At 40.0% G+C, this 24,153-nt stretch overlaps 1 protein-coding gene across 4 annotated transcripts in view; it reads right to left on the bottom strand.

Moving 5' to 3' along the window:
• Positions 1-73: 73 nt before the first annotated feature.
• Positions 74-24,153, bottom strand: part of LOC138953675 (CSC1-like protein 2) — a 52,618-nt gene continuing 28,538 nt past the window's right edge. For 2 of the 4 annotated variants that reach the window (XM_070325563.1, XM_070325561.1), the window contains 19 exons: positions 23,759-23,898; positions 23,372-23,423; positions 22,337-22,445; positions 21,637-21,710; positions 21,178-21,258; positions 20,613-20,736; positions 19,032-19,165; positions 17,604-17,729; positions 16,917-17,076; positions 16,456-16,562; positions 15,774-15,860; positions 14,680-14,736; positions 13,821-13,983; positions 12,433-12,538; positions 11,862-12,029; positions 11,277-11,392; positions 8,914-8,967; positions 5,109-5,162; positions 74-4,670 (listed from right to left, as the gene is read on the bottom strand). In XM_070325563.1, coding sequence (XP_070181664.1) covers positions 4,536-4,670; positions 5,109-5,162; positions 8,914-8,967; positions 11,277-11,392; positions 11,862-12,029; positions 12,433-12,538; positions 13,821-13,983; positions 14,680-14,736; positions 15,774-15,860; positions 16,456-16,562; positions 16,917-17,076; positions 17,604-17,729; positions 19,032-19,165; positions 20,613-20,736; positions 21,178-21,258; positions 21,637-21,710; positions 22,337-22,445; positions 23,372-23,423; positions 23,759-23,898 — 2,047 coding nt within the window. In that variant the 3' untranslated portion in view covers positions 74-4,535. Of the gene's footprint in view, positions 4,671-5,108; positions 5,163-6,494; positions 6,531-8,913; positions 8,968-11,276; positions 11,393-11,861; positions 12,030-12,432; positions 12,539-13,820; positions 13,984-14,679; positions 14,737-15,773; positions 15,861-16,455; positions 16,563-16,916; positions 17,077-17,603; positions 17,730-19,031; positions 19,166-20,612; positions 20,737-21,177; positions 21,259-21,636; positions 21,711-22,336; positions 22,446-23,371; positions 23,424-23,758; positions 23,899-24,153 lie in introns of all 4 variants that reach the window. The other 2 variants (XM_070325562.1, XM_070325564.1) reach the window with 2 other exon arrangements.

Raw genomic sequence — 24,153 nt, 5'->3', positions numbered from 1 at the left:
TGCAAGTTATGTGTACCAGCACACACACTCCCAAACACACATACACTCACTCTTTCTCTCTTTAAGACAAAAATGACCTTACAAATAATTTATTCCAACAAAAGTAGCCATCATTCCAACTACATACAAATTATATTGCACGTTTCTACACTCAAAGGGCACCACAGACATGACTTACTGACATAAATACAATATAGGGACAATCTGAAAAGAGTTAAGAATGCATGTGAGACAACCAGAAAAAGCCAGAAGATGCATGCTTCACACTGAGGGTAAAATAATTAATAATGCAGTGCAGATGCTCTGACAGACACTGACGGATAAACAGCAGCTGCAAACTGAAAAGAAAAAACAAGAAGACAGTAACCTTAACTAAACAAAATAGGTTCTGTCAACTTGCTTTTAGTCAGCCACAACCAATTTTGGCTTGTACTGGTCATTTTGATGTGTGCACTCAGATCAAACTGTGTTTGACATGAAGTTCATCTAACTGATAAAAAAATAACCAAAAGATAACTGGCTGGTTGTCGCAACATATGTCTCGCTACTTTATGTATACTGTCACCTGATTGTCACGACATGTCGCGCTACTGGCTCAGTCTGTTTGGTCGGTTCCGATTACCTCCCATGGACGCGAAAACCTATATAACCGTTTTTCTTTATTTTTCTCTCTGTTAATTCACCAGTGGCTATGTAACATGTGTTCCAGAATTGCACCAAGGTAAGGGTTAACAGAGAGAAAAAAATTTTTTTTTACATAAAAGATAATACGTTTGAAGGAACCCTTGAGGAAGCTGAAAGAGGGTGATGTAACTACAGCGAAAGACTATCAAAGTGCATAAAAAGTTACCCACACTAAGGCCGAATATTTTGCTTTTCTCATCAAAGGATAGAAAATAATTGGAATCAAAAGTAGATTATGAAATATAGCCCAGGAATAAATGGGACCAGAACACTGTGGTTTTATTCTTACCTCGAAAGATAAACAGGAATGTTGTGAAAACTCTCAAAAGGTCAAAAATCGTATAGATGAAGTATAGTATAATGCTATAAATAACTTTAAAGTAGAAAATATTACCCTCTGAGAAATAATATACCACAACACAAAACAGCATTCAGCAAATCCACAACGATCTAAGCTACAAGCCTTTTGGCCTATGACATAAAATAGATCGGATAAAATAAACACATCAGCTGCACTAAATAAAGTACAATTTAATGCTCACTCTTCCACATTACTAACAAAAACAACAACAAGAGTCTGTTTTCAACTGCTTTTTAAAATCATTCTTTTACGTGTATGTTCTGAGAAAATAAATTATACCCAGAAAATAAACATATTTCATAAACATCAACAAAAACAAAAATCAGCATTTTTTATGAAAATAATGCCACACAGTGAACAACATAGAGCAACCTCATGTAAGTTTTACACAGTAGCTTGTGACAGAAATGTTGAAGCTTTAGGAAACCACTGAAAGTGATAAATGAAAATCACATATGCACACATCACATTTTTTTTCATACAATAATTTACATTTGTTGAATGTATAGGTACAGATAGATAGGTACAGATACACTAGAGACAGGTAGAGAGGATTGTGAAGGTAAACCTACCTACTTTATGCATGTTTTATTTTTTTATTTAAACAAATTCTGCTGTTCTTTATTGGTTTTATTGTCCATCTTTTTTGGGTGGGGGTGGGGACTGGGAAAGAGATTATGTGGAGGATCGGGATAGCTGGGTCTGTTCGGTTGTTATTTTCTTTGGTTGGTTGTTTTAATAGAACAGAAAAAAATCTAATTTTAAATCAGAAAATCCAGGAAAAGGGTGACCTTCAAAAATTGCAGATTTGTTTTCTGTCAGTGATAAACCAAGAGAATTCTTACCAAAGAGAAAGGAAAGCATCATTTGTCTGAAAGATCTCCAGTGACAAAAAGGGAAATAAGAAGATTTATAAGAATCTGATGTTGCAGTGAGTGTTATTTAACATTTTACATACTAACTTACATATTCAAAATGAATAAAAGCCAAAAGAAAACAATTGGGAGAGAAGGGTTCTAACTAAACTCAAATCTTCTGACAATCAGCCAGGCATAAACATTTCATGAGCCACAAAAACAACAACAAAATAAATCATGACCAATTACATCACTTTTACTTCCCCTGCATAGTCAATATTTGATAAAATCAGATAAACCTGGGTCTGAACACTGTGCAAACCACTCACACTTACAAAGCATAACCAAGCATCTTGTTATAACCATGCATAAGCTGTATGCATCTTTTTGGCTTGAACTATTAAATGCTATTGCCGCATCAGAATGACAATGTGTTTTCAAGAATAACTCTGTTGCAGTTTGTAACCAGAGAATTAACTTTCAATCCAATTTTACATCCAAACCAATGAGCTACAATTTACTCCTACAATCCTTCTCATCGACCTACAAATGAACTTTTCAACTGTCTAATGACAAATGATCTGCAGCATCAGAATAACAATGTGATTTCAAGAATGACAATTCGATTACAAGAATAAGTTCATCACAATCTGTAACTGGAAAACTAACTTTCCATCCACTTTTACATCCAACCCAGTGAGTTACCTTTCACTTCCACAAGCCTTCTCATCAGCGTACAAATTAACCTACTACATGTATAACTGTTCAATGTGAAATGATCTGCAGCCTCAGAATGACAATGTGATCTCAGAAATAAGGCCTTCGCAGTTTCTAACTAGAGAATTAACTTTCAATTCACTTTTCCATCAAAACCAATGAGCTGCCCTGTACTTCTACAATCTGTCTGGCCAGTATACAAATGAACTCAGTAACTGGCTAACGGGGGACGATGTTATCTGCACTTCTCATTTATCAACAGCAAGCGTACGGTTCCACTGTTATGTCACGCCTTCCATTATTAGTTTTGAGACGTAGGTCACTGGGAGAGGATATCATTTTTTTGAGAAACAAAAATCAAATCAAATAGAATCAAAGGTTAGCCAATAAGCATATTATATATTAATTTTAAAGAGAAAGTTACATTCACTTTCAGTAAGAGGGGATATCGATCCAGACAGAAATATTAGCAGACAAAAAGAAACTGGCAGGTTTGTATCAAAACCAAAATATACAGCATACCAAGATTTTGACTTCGAGCACTGCATTTCTGCAATTTGTACAAAGCTTATAAGAAAAAGACATCACAGTTACAGGTAACTTCTTTTTGAAAGTTGTGGTCATGGGTACTTCTCTCACATACAATCCTTGTGTATGATACAGAATCACAGCTGTTTCTCTCAAAGATACATGATACATTTACAGCAAAAAGTGGGTAAAGTATGGCCAGAAAAGACATCACCATATTGCGTGAAGAGTCACGGGGTTATGAACCAGAGATGGCAAATTGACTGCACAACATAGCTTGGCATTCTACCAGCGTTTACTTGCAGAAACAACAGCTCACCATGGACAATGCTATGTTTTGGTACCAGGGCGTTCACATGCATGCATGCACATAGACACAAGCATAAACTGCCAAAGAAGAAACCACAAGGTTACAGATCAGCAAACAACAGTGAAAAGGTAAGAAAATAACAGCTATAGGTACAGGGACTTGTAAGTTACAGTGTTTGGTTTTACTTCAAGTCACTCCGTCAGTAAAATTCACATCTTGCACATGATTTTCCTTCAACCACATCTCCCAAAACTTCCAGACTCCACTAAAAGTTACCAGGTCTCTGCACATATAAACAGCTTTGATTTTGCACAGTAAACCTAGTTCTCACATCTATATCTAAATAACAATACAACTACAAAATTCTGCTCCTTTTTCCAAGAATAACTGCTAAATCAACTACAACAATAATGTACACTAGTTCCAACGCGTTACACAGCAGTGTTAGATTTATTAATATATAGCCCACGACAGCTCTGAAATAATTTACATCAAGAATTACGGCCAAAATCATTCAAGTGTAAGCTGGTTTCATGAAACTAAGATTGATGATTTGTCTACCAACACTTCCCCCACCCCTCCCCTCCCTAAAATGGACTACAGCAGGCGAAAGCTGTTGATAAGGCCTTTCAGCTGTTTCTGAATATTATGCTCATCCAAAAAATAAGGATTCAGTCACAAAAGACTGATTCATGTCTGCCTTATGTACATTGTAGCACTCAGTTAATGCTTCTAAACACATGTGAAAAAGAAGCTGCTTATCTACAACCCGGAAAAATCATATCAGTTCTTTCACAACTGTGCAGCACTTTTGACTTGTGGTCAGCTTGGCAATGAAATTCCCCACAAGACAAAAACGCAGTCAAAGCGTCTTATCTTTTCAGGATGAGGAACACCTTGGGATGTTCACATCAGTGACCATTAATTAACCCCTTCAAAGAAAGGCGTGCATCCATACATCTGTAAAAATAAGAATCGCAGCAGTTCCCTCGTTTGATCAGTCTCAACTCTCTTGATTTTGAGGTGCTGATAGTGGAGTGTGACCTGCAAGTGGTATCTCAGGGTAGCCTGAGATCTCTCAAACACTGTCAGGCTCTGGCTCTTCTCTTTGCAAGTGGGCATCCTCCGTGGCTCCATACGACATGCTTTGTGACTGGGACACGGGCAGTGAGTTTGAATCAGCCATATCCATCAGCACACCAGCAACGAAAGGCTGAAATCACAAACAAGGAATGTGCGGATTATCACAGGTGGAGGATTCTATGGGAATTTTGGCAAGGAATTTCAGTGTGTGGCTGTTGCTTGTTGCGCATGTTCTCTTTTTAACTATTATGTGGTGGTGGCAGTGGTGTGTGTGTGCATGAGAGAGAGAGAGAGAGAGAGAGAGAGAGAGAGAGAGAGAGAGAGAGAGTGTTGTGTGTCCATGCATAGCGCAGGAAATAGATTTCCTTTTTTTTATAAAAAAAAGGAGGAATTGAGTTCAGAAACAATTCTTTATTTTGAACAAAGAAGGTAGTGACAAATAAGAAATAACTACTGGGTCTCTCAGTCTGCACTATGCATACACATAAAGACTGATATGCAAGTTCATGTGTCTGTGTATGTCCATGTGTGTGAAAGTTGAGTACATGTATCTGTTAACTTCAAATACCTTTTGGACTCGGTCCGACGAATTTGTAGTCGCAGTTTCTCCATCCTCAAATTGCTGCAACACAATCAGCACAATAAGATGAAATATATACGCACATCTTTATGCATATAAAAATAAGCAAACAAAAAGACAAACACACAAAATATGCAGATTTAAAGGAACACAATCACAATAAACATCATGGCATATATATATGGAATAGACATAAGCACACTGCTAAGCAACTTCATTCAGACTTCCTTGGCTTGAAATGAAAAAAAAAATCCAATGTCATCAGAAACATTACTCCTAACACAACTGTTTCATTAGATACAATCTGATTACTTCAGTTCACACAGAGCATGCAGAATATATACCATGTGTGTATGCTATCATCATTATAATGTCATCCCTAAAGCATGTCTTCTATAACATCTCAAACTATTTTAGGTAAAACCTCCTCTAGGCTCTGTCCCGACTCTGTTGATAAAGTAAGCGATCTTCGTAAAATGAAAAAGAAAGTAAGAAACAAAACTGCATTCAGTGAGTTTAACCAAAACTGCTGTCATGCATCGCTCTGGTGCATTCCTTAAGTGCACTTAATTCTAAGGAGGCTGAATATTGGGCAACACTTTCAAATGTAGAAAAAAAAGACAGCAAGATGTAGAAATTGCAAAAGTCGTTTCCGTTTTCATGCTTTTAGTGAAATACATGTATATCAATTATTTTAATTAATTCAACAAGCCACAGGAACAATCGATTAAAGCATGTGCAATGCACTGTGTTTGGACCTTGAGAAAAATTAACTTTGAAAATACACAGCGTACAACAAGAAACTATATTTTCAATTCCTAACAAATCATTTTCAAGCTTGCAACCTAACTCTCTTCCAATGCCATGTTTGGTGAACCATCAGAAAACAATACAATGCATTTGCAACCCAGAAAAGGGCTGGAAGAGAGAAAAAGTGACAGCCAGAGAAAGAGGAGGGCAGACAGACAGATGGACAAATGGATGCATGGACAGACACACACACAAAGAAAGAAAGAGATGCTAGGCAGAAATGGGAGAAACCAAAGCAACATTGAAAATTTTTTTTTTTATCATTGTAACTTCATTTGATGCTGGAGTCAAGTTTCCTAAAAGTACAAGAAAAGCCTTTATCACTCGTAAGCAATGATCTGATTTCACAATCTTGAATACACGAAAAAGCAAGCAAACAGATGTAAAACACACACACACTCGCACACACACACACTGCACATGCTGCTTTTAGCAGCGTCATGAAACATCTGAGCGAGTAGATACAGGAAATTATGAGTAAAGACTGTTGTCTCCTAGCAACATAACAACAGGTTTGCACAGGTAAGCACATGTTACAATATGCATGTGTACACTAGTACACACCTGAAGATCTGAGAAAGCCGGCCCTCCAAATGTGTACTGAGAGAAAGATGAAGGAAAGAAACGTACAATAAATCTAGCTCAAAGTGTAAACCATCATCCAAACAGTTTAACAGCAATGTACAACAAACTTGCCCGACCTACTTAACAGTTAACTGACATGCAAAAAGTATGACTGCTTGAAGTCATAATTGCACACCAAGTATACAGAGAAACTAAAAATGTACTTCAAGTATTATAGAACATATGAAACAAAAGAGTACCATAAGTACATGTACCAAATTCTCCCAATGTCTGCCACTTTTGAAAAAAAATTCACAAAAAACAACAATATATGTTGAAAAAAATGTAAAGGCTATACATAAGACACTAAAACAAACATCCATGTCCTCCAAGCAGCAAAATGCACAAAAAGAAATGAATCAAAGAAAAAAAGGGAAATAAAAAAAGAAAAGAGCAATATAGCTTTATATATTATACTGTTAAAACAAAAGGGGAAATCAAGAGTAGTTTGGCAAAACATGAATAAATTCATAAAAATTGGACAGAACTCCATGAAAGCAAATGTCTGAGGACAGTCTGAGTCTAATACAATTTGGTACACAAAACAAATTGAAAAGCAACAGAATCAGGCAGTGGGGGTAACAAATAGTATAATGTCTACCTTCCTTTCATTAAGCTTTCAAGTCCTGGTTGCACTGAATACAACAGTTACTGGCCCGAAAGCAAGCTTGGCCATTTACATGTAAACATTATGACCTAAATTTTCAATCTTAACCTGCAGTTTTCATGTAAACACTATGCATATCCCACATTTTGAACTTGACCTGCCGTTTTCATGTAAAATCTATGCCCTAAATTTTCAAGCTTGATCTGTAGTTTTTATGCAAATACTATCACACACATTTTTGTGCTTGACGTGCAGTTATGACCCACATTTTCAAGCTTGATCTGCAGTTTTATGCAAACACTAGGACCCAAATTTTGAAGCTTGACCCGGCAGTTTTCATGTCAAAACTAGGACCAAATTCTTCTGTCACATCCTTCTTCTGAAGCAACTTTTTACCCATCATTGTACCAACAGCTGATAAGCAAAATGGAGGATTCAGGGAGGAAGAGAGGGAGGTACAGGGGTGGGGACAAGGTAAGGATGATGGATGGATTACACGTTATCAGCAGCTGATTTTTGTCCTTACGCTACATCCTCGTTTGACTCATCTCCTATCAAGTAAAGTCACCCTCTTAGTTCCATAAACTTTCATTGCAAAACAGCCGTTATTGACTATTTTCGCTCATCAAGTTAGAAAAATCATTCTTACTACCTGCACAACTTGTCAACCTTGGGTTAGTGAACTAAAAACTAAATCATATGCACCCCAAAAATAATCGTTCATATCAAAATGTGGATTTTTTCAGGCAGATAAGAAAAAAATCAATATAAAAATGCATTCTTTTCATGCAGAAACTGCAATTCTTTAACTGTCCATGCATCCAATGGCCATATATGAAAAACGCTCCATTCCCATCATACAGCAAATAATGTTTGAAGTCAAAGCAAGGTTTGACCAACACTGACCAGAAGTGGTAACTGAAGAGCATATGCCTGGAAACAATCACACAACAAGAAAAGGAGCGGAAAGCAAACTTGAACAAAAAGTGTACTGCTTAATTCTTTACTCTGAACCCTCTGCCTTTCATCACCACTTTCTCCCACTGTCGGAAAACGTAGTGTATTATCCGCTCCTTAGTCGTTAATTCATCTTTCTGCATAGATTCATTAAGAAGACTTCAATTGGCACCAGTACAATTACGAGAAAAAGCTTTGCTTTGGAAAACCACCAGGCAGTACTCTTCAAAATCTTAAGTCGCTGTTCAGCGATTTAAATGTTAAACATACATTTCAAGCTTGCACATGCGTTTTGCTCATGTTTCTGTTCACAGCATCGCTATTTTGACTGGGTTTGTTTTCTCTGAGGGTACCCAAAACATTTTCACTAAAATGTTAACACTCTCTCCGCAGACTGATTAACTACTGGTTATAATTCTGCTATAGCATCTCAGAAAAAAAGAAGATTTTTCTCTCCTCTACAAGATCTCAGAAACAAAGGGATGTAAGCGCTCTAAATAAAAGACAACACTAAGTGAGAGTTATGCGGAATCTGGGACAAGACCAAGCATTGAAATGAACAAACGACTGTCCTCAATAAAGGGTGATCATTGCAAGCTTATATATTTTCAGCGCTTACGTCCCTTTGGTTCCTAGATTTGGTCATCAGCACTCGGCTTCACTTGGTTATGATTCTCCTATCTACAAGCCTAGCTATTCACACTTAAAAGGATCACCTCGGGGATCAATTCCTCACAGCTACACCTTTGCTCCTTGAGTCCCCCATGCAAAAAATGGACAGAGGTGCACACTAACCTTAACGCAGAATAGAGGCATTTTCACATACAGAACCATGTCTCTCCCTATCTGCTGCAAATGGGTCATAAGAAGAGGTGAAGGATACTGGGAATGAGAACTAACATTCATGTTTAGCCATATTTTCTGTTAATATGAACTGTTGGTTTTAATATGATATGTGATGAAATAAGTCTGAAGGCCTCAACGTCGTCATGATTCTGTCTCCTATCAGTTACCTGTACATACTCCAGACACCCCTGTACTGGCGTTTCCCCCTATATTTTTCAACAAATCAACATGCCAAAAGACAACATAAACTACAAAGAAAAGCTGCTTGACAATGCAATATTATACCTTCACTCACTATGCGGGAACCAAGAACTAACACACAAGAACACATGCAACCTTGCATCTGCATTATCTCCCAACTCCCCCCGAGGCTTGTTTACGACAAGACAATAACATCCTCAAGCTTGAGCATAAAGACAACATAGAGTAAAACATCACCAAACAAGATTTTGCGGCAACCCCAAAACAATCACTTCTGCACATGCAAAACTCTAGAAATCAAACTCTAAAAGGTGATCAATTCAAAGGTTTTTGAAATTCTATTTGCATAAAGATGTCATTACAATTCTTTTAGAAGCAAGAGCACACAACTATCCATGCCATATCAAATATGCACTTCACAGACGGTGGCATTACGAATGGCCTTTGTCCGCAGCATATAAGGAAACAAAGAATAATCCATGAAGTTAATCATCCTCTTTTGTAACTAGCTGGAAAGCTAATGCATAGGCGTGTTGGATGGTGGGAAGCAGGGAGGAAAACGGAGGTGTCTGGTCTAAACTGAACCTTTTTTAAATCTGTCAAACTGAACATGTGACTACTTCAGTTTCAATGTCACGACCTGAATGTAGATCTTTTGAAATATTTAAGCTAAAATTCTTTCTGTGAATGCTATTCCCCTCCCCAATCCCAGCCTATAATACATGTAATTTTTATGACTCTTACATTACATTTCTATGGTCTACAGTTCTTATCTACGAAAACAAACTCTTACTGCGAACAGTTCCTTGTTCCCTTTTAAAGGCATTTGTACGCGCTCCCGTGTTTACAAAGTGTAGTTTGCCCACAATCGATGTCAAATGCATCATAAGGCCATATAATGACGATATGTCGCAATGCGCGGACCATATACATGCATTACAGCTTGTTCTAGCCTCTGAAAAAGTGAGGATGTCAACAAAGACGCGGAGTTATTTCCCTTGCGTCAACGTTCCCTCTGTTGGCAAATCTATAAATAGGACGATCTAGATCAAAATAAAAATTCAAATATCTCAACATTTAAGGGGTCCTAGATCACAATATTTTGCAGGGAACTTAATTTAGCATGTCTCCAGCTGTTGGTAAAGCAATTAGCGTGTATATTCATCGAGTTAATATGCCTTTAACTGAGACTGCAAGTGTGAGATGCACCTGCTAGAATGCTGTGGATCTAAAGTGTGCAATGCACCTGGCAACAATTGTTATTGTGCTAGCACTCAGTAATGCTGTGACCATGCACACACCTGCTTGCATGCAGTTACAAGATTGGCTCCACAACTACAGTGGTGGAAACTGGTAGTCATGTGAAGTCCCACAAACCCATGTTAATGCATGATAACCACTGTTGCAAATATCAATACAGCTTCCCTCTAGTCACTACAAAGTGAAGAAAAGTAAAGGTACAGGACAAGACGGCTACAGCCAAACCTGCCGATCCAGTCATTTCTAACACAGTCTTGCTCATTCGTACATTTTCTGAACGATCACCTCCACTTACGTGTCAGTGTTAAACAACACCCCCCCCTCCCACCTGCCACCCGAAAAAAAACAAGAAAAAAAAAACACAACTGTAGCACTGTTCTCAAAGGCGTGTACATTAATATTTTCCCCAAAGGCATTCAAATGATTGATTCTGGTTTCAAAATATTTGAACAAAACCCATTATGCCACAACGCAGGTGCCTGACTTCGAAAGCTCTTTCACGTACAGAAGTATTTTACACCAATCTTTTCATTATTTTTCCTGCCAAATTTACCCACAGGTCTGGTATACCTAAAAAAACCGATTTCTTTCAGCAAACTTCTTCACTGATCAAGCGATTCTTGGCTCTTTGCTACTGAAAACTTCACAAAGCGGAAGACCACCACAACTTATGACCAGTTAAGACAGGTTTGGCTGCAATCCTATCCTTCCGTCAATGAGAAAAAAAGGTCACATTTTTCAGATCTAGAAGACAGGTGCAGAGTTTTAAGTCACTCAACGCCAGTAACATACCTACCCTTCATAGGGATGTATAAAATAAAGGACAAGGGAGTGTACAGTGGTGGGCTTACCCTGTATCGGTTGGGTCGGATGTGCTTGAACCAACCGAAGCTGAGTCGGCCGACGAACATGATGAGGGTGAGGAAGAGACAGACACAGGAAAAGAGGAACACGGAGTCTAGGCCCTCTGCAACACAAAAAGCAGACTTGTCTGTGCATGTCTAAAGCCCTCATGTCGACATACTTCATACATTTCAAACAATCACATCAATTCTTGTCTGTGCATGTCTAAGCCTTCATGTTGACATACTTCATACATTTCAAACAATCACATCAAGTCTTGTCTGTGCATGTCTAAGCCTTCATGTTGACATACTTCATACATTTCAAACAATCACATCAAGTCTTGTCTGTGCATGTCTAAAGCCCTCATGTCGACATACTTCATAGTGACATTTCAAACAATGACATAAAATCTTGTCTGAGGTGTACGGTTCTGAGGTGTACAGTTCTGAGGCTGTGCTTAAGCAAAGACTCTTATGTACATCGGAACCGTAAAGAAGATTTCTCCATCACAACTACTATCTCTAATGAAAGCAGCCGAGACTTTCAGGGTAAAATAAACCCCAGCCGCTCACATAGAAAAGCTTGATTACCTGCACGGAGCCCTGTGAAGAAGCAGATGTTGATCTGCAGCATGACCACAGCCCACAGGACGAAGGTGACGGCAGAGCTGTGGATGTGCTTGTTGATTTTGGAGGGGCTGTAGGCGAAGAAGATGTTGTAACGATCCACCAGGTGTTTTAGCCCCAGGTACACCAGACCTGAGACACACAGGGGTCAAGTGAAATCATTCTCCACAGAATAGGTCATCTACCAGACAATACAGATTATCAATAGAGAGTGACATGGCCATAACTTTGTACCTCTCAGGTAAACCAGACCTGTGACACTGTCTATGCAAGGTGGAAAGTTCTCTTTAATGAATCAAACCTGCACAAGTCACGTGTAAAAAAAAAAACTGCAAGGGTTTCCTGACGGTTATTTTACAGTGTGGTTTCACTCAAACACACAAGTTAAATTTGACTGGGAATGAGGTTCTCATATTCACAGAAGAAAATGTACATCTGAACATTTACATCTGCATAGCTGTAGTCAACAACCAACTGATCAGTTGATCGATCAATCAATCAATTCATGAATCAAACAATCACTAAAGTGACTTACCGAAAGGTGTGATGAGAGGACAGATTATACTAAAGCTGACGATGATGGCAAAAATGCACAGCATCCAGGCGTACTGGATTCCATACTGGAAGTCCCACAACACTGACTGCACACATCAAAAGTCCATGTTAGGTAAATAAGTCAAAGTGCCACAACACACATTTCACACACAATGCAACTCCCCTTTTTAAGACCCCCAAAGACTCTGGGGACCCGCTGCCCAACTGCTGAAGACTGCGGACTTCATGGCAGCCACCGACCTGACGATATGACGGCCATAAATATCGAACGCAGAAGAAGAAGACCCCCAATTTAAGACCTTGATTTTTCAGATGTTCTCATCATAACCTTTGGAAATATACCCCCATTTTAAAGGTCCTTGTCTACATTTTTATACCGAAATCGCCATTTGACCATCAAAATGCAGAGTCTATTATCTACAAATATCAACAATACACCCCCTTTCGATCAGGAAAGACGAAGACAGTGTAGCCGTTTGAAAATTCATTGTAGTATTCCAGCGTAGTACTCATAGTAGGATATCCTTATTTTGAAAATGCCAAGCGCAAAACTCCTCTCAAATCCCGTGCGTTTAAAAAAAAGCGTGGACAGCGCTCCAGTGTCAAACTGTTGCTGCACTTGTTTGGGCGTGGCTATAAGCATAGTGACATGAATTTGATTGGTCAGTATTTTTAGGCAAAGCACATGTTCTCAGCAAACAGAAAACAAAATATTGGAAGCGTGAGTCACGCTACCCAAAAATAAAATCTTTTTTTACATATATTTTTTTTCTATAACTTTTTTCCCCATGGTTCATTCATCATCTGACATAACTTTTTAGCGAAATCTAACCATAACATTGGGGTGTGCACGTTAAAGATCCCACGATTGACAAAAGGGTCTTTCCTGGCAAAATTGTATAGGCATAGATAAAAATGTCCACCAAATACCCGTTTGACTTGGAATAAAGGCCGTGAAAGGTGAATGCTCGCCTAATAGGCTACTGAGCTTTACTGGCCGATGTGAATGCGTTATATATTGTGTGTAAAAAATGTCTGTTTGTCTGTCTGTCTGTAAAAAATTCCATTTCAAACGGCAGAAATTAATATGTAAGCGCCTAGGGCTATATCTAGATTAGGCGCATAAAAATGATCACAATAATAATAATAATAATAAGATTATTGAAAAAAAGCAAAAATGTAGACGACCACCTTTAAGACTCCCTCCTTTTTAAGACCTGAATTTCTCAGATTTCTTGATGTCTCGAAATGGGGGTTCCAGTGTACAGACACCACTAAATATTAAGTAGTTTCACATTTCTCTGTTTAAAAGTACCACGGTCAATTGACCTTCTGAGGATGTTTGAGTGAAAAGATCAGTCTCCTCACCTTTCTTACGGCAGCCTTTTCCGCCTGTGAGCGCGCCAGCATAAGTTTGATGCAGTACATGAAGAGCTCAGAGAAACGCAGCAGCTCCAGAGCACAACCGATGAAGGCGGCAGTTATGACGTAGTTGACAAAGAAAGAGCCATTGCTTGGAAGAAATATACACCTGTTGGAAGTTAGAAAGAAACTGTCAGTTACTTTGAGGTATTTTCAATGTTTGTCGTTTTTGTTGTTTTTGGGGTTGTTTCTTTTTTGCACAGAGTATTTTGAATCTCTTGTGAACAGCCCAGACCTGCCAACCCTTGTGAAGCCTCAGGTGTAACAACTTACATTTTTTGGGAACGTTCATTGCAGCAAATGGTGTAAAAGTGTAGCATTATCTACAATGTATTCACAGGTCCGCATTAATGCTACTTAACGCAAGAATATATTCATTTCAAAGAGTTTATTTAGAAAGCAGAAACATAATGGCCGTCTGCACTGCCACTTTGCAGTGTGGACAAAGACTTATGACCCATATTCTGACCAGAGTGAGAATCAGAAATGATTACCAGGACTCTCAAGAAAGAGTGAACCGTTGAGATCATTTGTTTGAGCGAAGCAATCTTAAGCTTGGCGGAACTGCGTAGCAATTTGTCTTAAAACGTAGCATGCTACGCTGAAAACGTAACAGTTGGCAGCCCAGACAGCAGTATCATGTCTATTGTTTTTTGCAGTGTGATGCACATAAACACCCGCAGTGGGAGGGGGGGGGGGCGGGGAATCAGAATCTGAGAAATTTTATTATTGAAAGGCCAACCTTTAGATATGAAAATAAAATAAAATATAACAATGAAGGATGAAACAGAAACTGAAGACTTACTGCCACTGCACTCGCTTCTCTTCATTGACCACCATCCACTCGAACAGCGCCTTGGCACTGTAAGACACACACAACAATCAATATCATCATTGACCACCATCCACTCGAACAGCGCCTTGGCACTGTAAGACACACACAACAATCAATATCATCATTGACCACCATCCACTCGAACAGCGCCTTGGCACTGTAAGACACACACAACAATCAATATCATCATTGACCACCATCCACTCGAACAGCGCCTTGGCACTGTAAGACACACACAACAATCAATATCATCATTGACCACCATCCACTCGAACAGCGCCTTGGCACTGTAAGACACACACAACAATCAATATCATCATTGACCACCATCCACTCGAACAGCGCCTTGGCACTGTAAGACACACACAACAATCAATATCATCAAGAAAGCCAAATGCTCATACAGCTCTTTTTCGTCATAAGTAATAATATGAATAAGAAACAATTTATCTGCTGCTCTAGTTACATAGACATTGAAGAAAATGCCAATTTCCTACTGTTTGACCTGAACTGTGACCTTGAATTATAACCAGCATCAACCAGACTCAAGTCATCTCAAGAAATCATCAAACCCTGAAAGTATGGGACGTTTTTCAAGATAAAGATTCAAAAGCGTCCAAGAAAATTACAGTTTTTGATTTTTTTTAACCAAAATTGACCCCATTGGCATTGTGACCTGAAAACTTGAGGCATATCAGCCACACTTGGGTTATGTTTGAAGGCAGTAAAAACCATGGGAGTAGGTGAAGTTTCAAATGTCTTGCTAACCGTTGAAGAAACCAATAGTTTTTCTCTTTTTTTTTTTTACCAGCACACGACTCTGCTTTGACCTTGAAACTTGACGAGGGTCAACTAGACTTGGGTCATGCCGGGAGGTCATCAAACCCTAAAAGTAGGTAAAGTTTTAAAGCTCTCGCTTCAAAAACCTCTGAGAAAAACCTCATACGCATTAGGCTTCAGCTTTGAGCACAGAAATGTCAGCAAGTTTATGATACTGGTAAAAGTGACAGCAAATCTACAATAATTTAACATTTGTGGAAAGATGCAATGAGCACAGGGTTTACCTGGTCAGCCCCAGTGACGGCAGTATCAGCACCATCAGCAGCAGAAAGATGAAGGTTTTCCTCATCACAGCATGATGCTCAGCCGTTCTGCACATAGAAGAAATAACAACCTAGGTTAAGAAATACATCAGACGAACTATTCACATTTCCTGGGACGGGTGACGTTGGTATTGTGGTTCAGGGTAGAATGTACCTGGTACTGGTCTGACCAGCTTGCACCTAATAGAGTCTATGTTTACCTTAATAAGACACAGACAGACTGCTAACGTTCATGTTAATTAAACGATCCACGGATGTAACCTTTCTTGGTTTTTTTAAATTTATGATTGCAAAAGCAAATCTACCTACACATATCAGATATTTACAGCATGTTACTAACTGAATGTGGCCTATTTCCTCTCTGCAAGATCCAGCGTCTCTAATTTACTCACACAAACTCTCACATCCTCCATACTCTGTCCACACAAACCCTATAGCCTTTACTTAAAGCTGTGCAATCACAAACACTGTATGGAAGCAGTGGGCGTGATGGCATTATTGATAACAACAACAGATGCATGTAACGCACAATAATTTCTAGCTAACAAAATACTACCCGCCAACACCTTCAAACCAGTCTCAGACACACTGGAGGGAATTACTTACCAAAGTTATTATTGAAGAGCAACAACAAGCAACTCACTTGGTCCAGTGACCGATGTACTGGTCAGAGTAGTAGACCAGGTTGGGCAGGAGAGCAGAGAAGGTCCACAGCAACAGAGTGGGCAGGAATTGCACCAGCAGAGGACTCTGTGGGACCATATATTTGTTAGATGCACAAAACTCTTGAGTAATGAATTTCATATTCTTACATACTGTCTTCAAGTGGATACAATGCACAAAAGTCACACACACACACACACACACACATCAAATTAAACTCTCCTCTCTCAAAATCCCTAACCCCTACCCCTCCACCTCTCTCTCTCACACACACAGACACACACACAATCACACACACAATGTGTTGTAACACACACACACACACACACACACACACACACACACACACACACACACACACACACACACACACACACACACACACAAACTGACACACACAAATGAAAGCCTTCCACAAGAGATGTCTCTAAAGATGCTGACATGAAGTGTTTCACTGGTCTTCTTGAGGTCAATGTTGAGGAGATCCAGCGTGTGGAGAAACATGATGGGGGTAGTCAGGAAGAAGAGCATGATAATCAGAAATCCATTGATGCAGATTGCACGGGTCCACCACTTCCAGTCAGGCACCGACAAGTTCTCCCTGATGACAAGAAACACCTGTGAGGAGCATGTTCTGGTCTGCTCTAGTTCTATATGACCGACAGAATCTGAACATTTACTTGCTGTCATCATGCAATGGTCAGTTTTATATTAATCAATGTTGAGTGTGTACGTGTGCACACACACAAAATTGTGTGTGTTTGTGTGTGCACGTGTGTGCGTGCGTGTGTGTGTGTCTGTATGTCTGTGTTCGCATGGGTGTCTGCGCGCATGCGTGCGCTTGTTTGTGTGTGGGAGCATGCGTGCTTGTAAGCGTGCATGCATGTGTGTCTTTGTTTTGTTTGTGTTTATGTGTGCGCCTGTTACCAAATCTCTTTTGCTTTCATGGGCTGGAACTCCCACAAACACCTATGTTTGTTTACAAGTTGGTTTTTACATGACTAATATGCAATCCTCTCACTTCTTGCCCTAGCATAAACCTGTGATGGTGCAGACGATCTTGACTGTACACACACTTAGTTACAGGCAGAGACGGTGACAAAGTGAGAGAGATGATGTGCATCTCACCAATGGATGTTTTCGGGCGATGGAGCAAAGTGGACCTGCCAGTCCTGCACATGCAGCTCACCATACACGCTGGACATCTGAGGGTTGTGGGTACCCTTACAGTTAGCACGGAAATCGGCACGGATCCTAAAAAACAAGGGCACAGTTGCATTTGACTTTTTTTGTATGCGAGACACAGGTACACTGGCATAATAACATTTGATCCACTGCATAATGTCAATCTGCACAACAGTAAAACTACTGACACAAAACGTCAAAAACACAAGCAAAATGATCACTAATTGTCTTCATCTGACCTGTGTTTGCAACTTGATAATACACATGGAACCCCTCTGTGATGTTTCAGGGATGTTGCTACAAATTCATACCTATAGGACAAATGTCCTGAGTTCTTCAGCATCAATAGGACATTTGACCGCTTTCAGAAAGTGTAATAGGACATTATGAATTTGCGCCAAACAGCTTATAACACATTCCATGGAATTGTTCCAAAGTCATGCGCCCACACACACACACACACCCACGCGCGCACGCTGTAGAACACACACATAATATAGTAAATACATCAACACAGTGTGCGTATAATGTTGTATTTGTTTAGTTTCAAAGAAACCACAAAAAAGAAACCAACATGAACAACTTCAGAGCTCTTACTTTGATTACAAACTGCATGATTTGGATAAAAGTTGAAAAACAAAATGATCGGTTTGATCTAATGCTGATCTTTTGCAGGCTTTAGGTTTTTTTCAGCGGCATAATTCAGTGCTTCGTCTCGTATCGAAAACAAAAGCAGACGACAAATTTAGTCAGTTGGAGTTGTCTCCCGTACTCCTGTAGCATGCACTGATCTAAAAATAATCCACTATTTTTAGATCAGTGCGCTGCACCGAGACGGTTATACCCAAACGGCGCATACCGCAAACGGTTCGGGAATTCCCGACAAAAGAAAAGATCCGCACGCGGCACTGGCAACTTCAGTGTCAGCTGAACACGAGAGCGTTCGGTCTTTTAGAAGATTTGTATCTTGAAATGAAAATTAACGAATATCGCGCTGTCCGAAGGAATGGAGTACATATCGGACAATGACCACGCTCAGGCTAAAACGATAGGACATCTGACCGACATGCGGCAATGTGAATCGGACATTTGGGGATTTTCATCGTTATATGTCCGATGTCCGACGCCTAACGACATCCCTGATGTTTATCTATATTCATCATTTGCCTACCTTCAAACCAAAGATATTCATTTACACACACACACAAACATTCTGCACACATATACAAACACATACACAGATCCAGATACACGAACACACACACCAACACATACAACACACACACACACACCAACACACACACACACCAAAACACACACACACACACCAACACATACAACACACACACACACACCAACACACACACAAACCTCTGTGCCTGCATCTCTGACTGCAGAGTGAGGAAGGCAATACCAATGGGGTCCCTGTAGGCCGTCTCCCTCTCGTCGTCACAGGACCTCATCAGCTCTGCTTCCTCCTCCATGTAGAAGTTGACAGCATCTACCTGCACAATCATAGACACAACACAACTGTCAGCGTGCAAGAAACAATACAGTGCAACCCCTTTTTTAAGCCCCCCCCAATTGAAGACTCCCCCCCCCCCCTTTTAGGACCCTGTTTTCTCAGATTTTCTGTTCACAATCACAGCTTCTGTAAATGAACCTCCATTTTAAGACTCCCTCCATTTTAAGACTCCCTCCATTTTAAGACGTGATTTTCTCCTATTTGTGAAGGTCTTAAAAGAGGGGTTCCAGTGTAGCATCACATTTCATGAAAACCAACATATACCCCTCCTGCTTACATGAAAATCAACCTATACCTCTCCTGCTCACATGAAAATCAACCTATACCTCTCCTGCTCACATGAAAATCAAACTATACCTCTCCTGCTCACATGAAAATCAACCTATACCTCTCCTGCTCACATGAAAATCAACCTATACCTCTCCTGCTCACATGAAAATCAACCTATACCTCTCCTGCTCACATGAAAATCAACCTATACCTCTCCAGCTCACATGAAAATCAACCTATACCTCTCCTGCTCACATGAAAATCAACCTATACCTCTCCTGCTCACATGAAAATCAACCTATACCTCTCCTGCTCACATGAAAATCAACCTATACCTCTCCTGCTCACATGAAAATCAACCTATACCTCTCCTGCTCACATGAAAATCAACCTATACCTCTCCTGCTCACATGAAAATCAACCTATACCTCTCCTGCTCACATGAAAATCAACCTATACCTCTCCTGCTCACATGAAAATCAACCTATACCTCTCCTGCTCACAGGAAAATCAACCTATACCTCTCCTGCTCACATGAAAATCAAACTATACCTCTCCTGCTCACATGAAAATCAACCTATACCTCTCCTGCTCACATGAAAATCAACCTATACCTCTCCTACTCACATGAAAATCAAAGGATGAGACCCCCATGGTTATAGTTACTAATACTATAGAGGAACTCTTGGACACATGCATAAAGGCTTGAACAAATATTAACATCTTCTGCTATTATGGAATTCATTTCAAATTGATTGTCTTCCCTCCTTGCCAAGGTTAATGGGCGCCCAAGGACTCAACCAATACAAAAGCTGCATACAAAAAGCAACTTTTTTCTTTCTAAACTACAAACGTTCCTTGTGCAAAGCCAGCCCGGAGTTACTGCACCTTGCTACGTTGAGACCGATTTTTCAATGCTGATCTGCATTATCTAGTCTGATATACAGTGGAACCCCCCTTTTAGGACCCCCCAATTTAAGACTTCCTCTTCTCTGAGACCTTGCTTTTTCAAATGTTCTGTTGATAACCTCTGTAAATTTACCTCTGTTTAAATACTCCCTCCTTTTCAAGACCTGATTTTCTCAGATTTTTGTAGGTCTTAATATGGGGGTTCCACTGTCTACATTGGTTTTGAATGCAAGTAAAAGCACCCTCACCTCTTTGCATCCACAGCAGGCACAGCAGCACAGTTGGCCGCACATGTATGGATACATGTTAGGTCGCTTGCCGGACTTACGGTGCTCCATTTCAGTGTACATGCGTGCCTCTGTAGCCCTTTGCCTGTTGGAGAAATAAAGCACACAAATAAGGAGTGGAGGCTCTGCAGAAGACCACCAGCTTCATCTCATGAGCTGGAATTCGAGAGTAAAAAGCGATCGACAAGAAGAAGAAGAAGAGTACTGTACTGTTAGGTTATCCTGGAAGGAAGTCTCCACAGGAGAGAAATAACAGAGAGAGCGAAAGGCGTCCAGTTTTCTGTTCTCTTATAGTGGTACCTGTGAACAGACACCCTGAAAGTATTCCCTAAATTACTAGTATTCTTTCACGGCAGCAAACTGTGGTAAAGTTAAAAGAAAACAATGGAAGATGTCCTTCATTTGAGAGGTGTCCTCACAGTACAGGGGTCTTACATTATAGGCACATCAGTACACAACACATATACATGCATAAGACATGCTCAAGTATCCAAGAAAATGCTGGCCACTGCAAATTATAACTGACCTCTTCTTGTCCAGGTTGACCAGGTCAGTGATGTTGTAAGCAAACTGGATGTCTGTCACCACCACCTCGGGGTATGCCTCCCTATAAACAAACACGAAATAATTGAAACAGTGCTGCTGAAAATAATGAGGTCCGTTTGATGAACAGAGTTATTCCCCATTTGTGAGCATGCATTGAGAGGTTGTGCTATCTTTGAATGATTTGCTAAGGTTGATAACCCATTTGGCACAGTGATATGGTTAAAATGCATCTTCCACCTGGAAAATGCAAAATGTTGCAATGAGCATGACCCTTGATACAACAGACAAAATACACTGTAAAAAGATAACAAACAATGCACAACCCCCAATTTCTTGCAGAAACTATCTGACACCGAGCATCTGTCAATTTAAAACAAAACTGAAATGCATGTGTTTATAGTAAAGATGCAGCACTTTTGATGAACAAAATGACACTTACTGAAAATGAAGACGGATGTTTTCTCCAAAGCACTTGTTTTTTGGGATGTTGGAGACCATGAGCGTTCTGGAAACCTGAGACAAAAATCAAAACATGTTATATTCTGTCCTTGCTCCAAACAAAAGTAAATAAACGCTCAAGAGAAATTGTTTCTCTTCTTTCTTTAAGATATGGAAGAAGGGGGTTGGGGTGGGACAGGGGTGGGGCCTGGGGGGTAGTGATGAAGGAAGCAGAAGGCAGTCCACGGTCAAATTTGTAAATGCTGCGAGTGCAAAACATTGCTGCTAAGATCGAACATTCCATACCTAGCACTGAAAAGGAACAACAAAATAATGAAGAACTGTACCGGTTTTGTCAGTAACAGACATATTCATATGATCTTTCACAAAAAATCTCTGTGTGTGTGTGTGTGTGCTTGTGAGTGTGTGTGTGTGTATGTGTGAGTGTGTGTGCTCATGAGTGTGCTTGTGTGTATGCATGTTTGTGTGTGCATGTCTGTTTGTGTGTGTATATGTGTGTGCGTGTGCATGTGTGTGTGCGTGCATGGGTGTATGTGCTTGTGTGTGTGTGTGCATGCATGTTTGTGTGTGCATCTTTTGTGTGCATGTCTGTTTGTCTGTCTGCCTTCCAACTCTGTTTATATGTCTGTGTGTCTTGATGGATCAGCAAAAACAGTTTATCCCCTTTTGCCCATACATACCTGTTCATCCTCCTCCACGTCGAGGTTGGCGTGGAAGTGATGCAGCACCAAGACCATGATCACCAGGTACAGCACAGCGAACACAGAATGCACCCACAGCAACGGGGAACTGCATGCAACCAACAACACTTTATTTACCCTTCACAGGAAATTAACATAAACACAACAACAGAAATTAGAAAAGGACAAACTGTGGACTCAAGCTGATTACGTATTGAGGGAAAGTAGGGAAGTTCGAACTTTGGAAGTTTCCTCTTTTCTAGCTCTCAACTTCCAGGCCGACAGAATATTTCATCAGTTACTCTGTCAAAATGAAAAATTGAGGTCCTCTGCTTTTGAAATATGTACATTTTATAAAAAATATGTTTGCCTACATTAATGAACTTAGCTGCCTTTTTGAAAGATTTAGTTAGTCATTGCTTTTTTGGGATGTTGGAGTGGCCGAGTGGTAACGCACTTGCGCTCGGAAGCGAGAGGTTGCGAGTTCGACCCTGGGTCAGGGCGTTCGCAATTTTCTCCCCCCTTGTCCCAGGTGGTGGGTTCAAGTGCAAGTCTTTCGGATGAGACGAGAAACCGAGGTCCCTTCGTGTACACTACATTGGGGTGTGCACGTTAAAGATCCCACGATTGACAAAAGGGTCTTTCCTGGCAAAATTGTATAGGCATAGATAAAAATGTCCACCAAATACCCGTTTGACTTGGAATAAAGGCCGTGAAAGGTGAATGCTCGCCTAATAGGCTACTGAGCTTTACTGGCCGATGTGAATGCGTTATATATTGTGTGTAAAAAATGTCTGTTTGTCTGTCTGTCTGTAAAAAAATTCCATTTCAAACGGCAGAAATTAATATGTAAGCGCCTAGGGCTATATCTAGATTAGGCGCATAAAAATGATCACAATAATAATAATAATAATAATTGCTGAATAGTGTGGCTGTTTCAGTGTGCTTTCTGTACAGGGCAGTAAACTAACAGGGACCACAAAGAAGAATATTCAGCAATGCTAAAAAAACAAAGGGCATAAAGATGTAACTTACTCAGAGTCCAGGTTTCCAATAGTAGTGTGACCAAACTCTGTAGCATTCCCCACTGAAAGGAAAGAAAATAAAGCACATTATGAGACTGATAACATTTCTAACATGAAATCTCTCTTTTTTGAACACACATACACACGTGTGCATGCACATGCAGGCATGCACACACACACACACACACACACACACACACACACACACACACACACACACACACACACACACACACACACACACACAGATAACACACATCTTTCAAAACAGACAGACACACACACACACACTCACATACATACACACACACACACACATACACACACATACACACACAAACACACGCACAGACACACAGACACACACACACACCACTGTTCAAGAAGTTCTACATACACAGATTTCCCTGGAAGTTGACTGGCAGAACAACGGCAATGGAGATGACAGTGATGATGGAGACATAAACAAGAAGATAACGCTGAAAGGACAGGTACTGCACGGCATCACGACCACACTTGTGCAAAATGTCTATGTCCCTGAAGACACAGAGAGAAAACAGTTTTTTTTCAATCTCGTTCGAAGTTTTACCAGTGGGGTTTTAATGAGTGAATCAGAGACATTCATACAAAGGTATCACATTCTTCAATTTCCTGCACAGTCACACGTAAGTTTATCCACACTTTATGAAAAATTCCTGACACCCCTCGATCATCCCGAGCAAAAGGTTTAATAATACAAACCAAGTCGCGTAAGGCGAAATTACTACATTTAGTCAAGCTGTGGAACTCACA

Source organism: Littorina saxatilis, linkage group LG17, assembly GCF_037325665.1.
Source record: "Littorina saxatilis isolate snail1 linkage group LG17, US_GU_Lsax_2.0, whole genome shotgun sequence".
NCBI lineage: Eukaryota > Metazoa > Mollusca > Gastropoda > Littorinimorpha > Littorinidae > Littorina > Littorina saxatilis.
The sequence above is the reverse complement of the archived record's forward strand: the minus strand, read 5'-3'. Positions and strand labels throughout refer to the sequence as shown.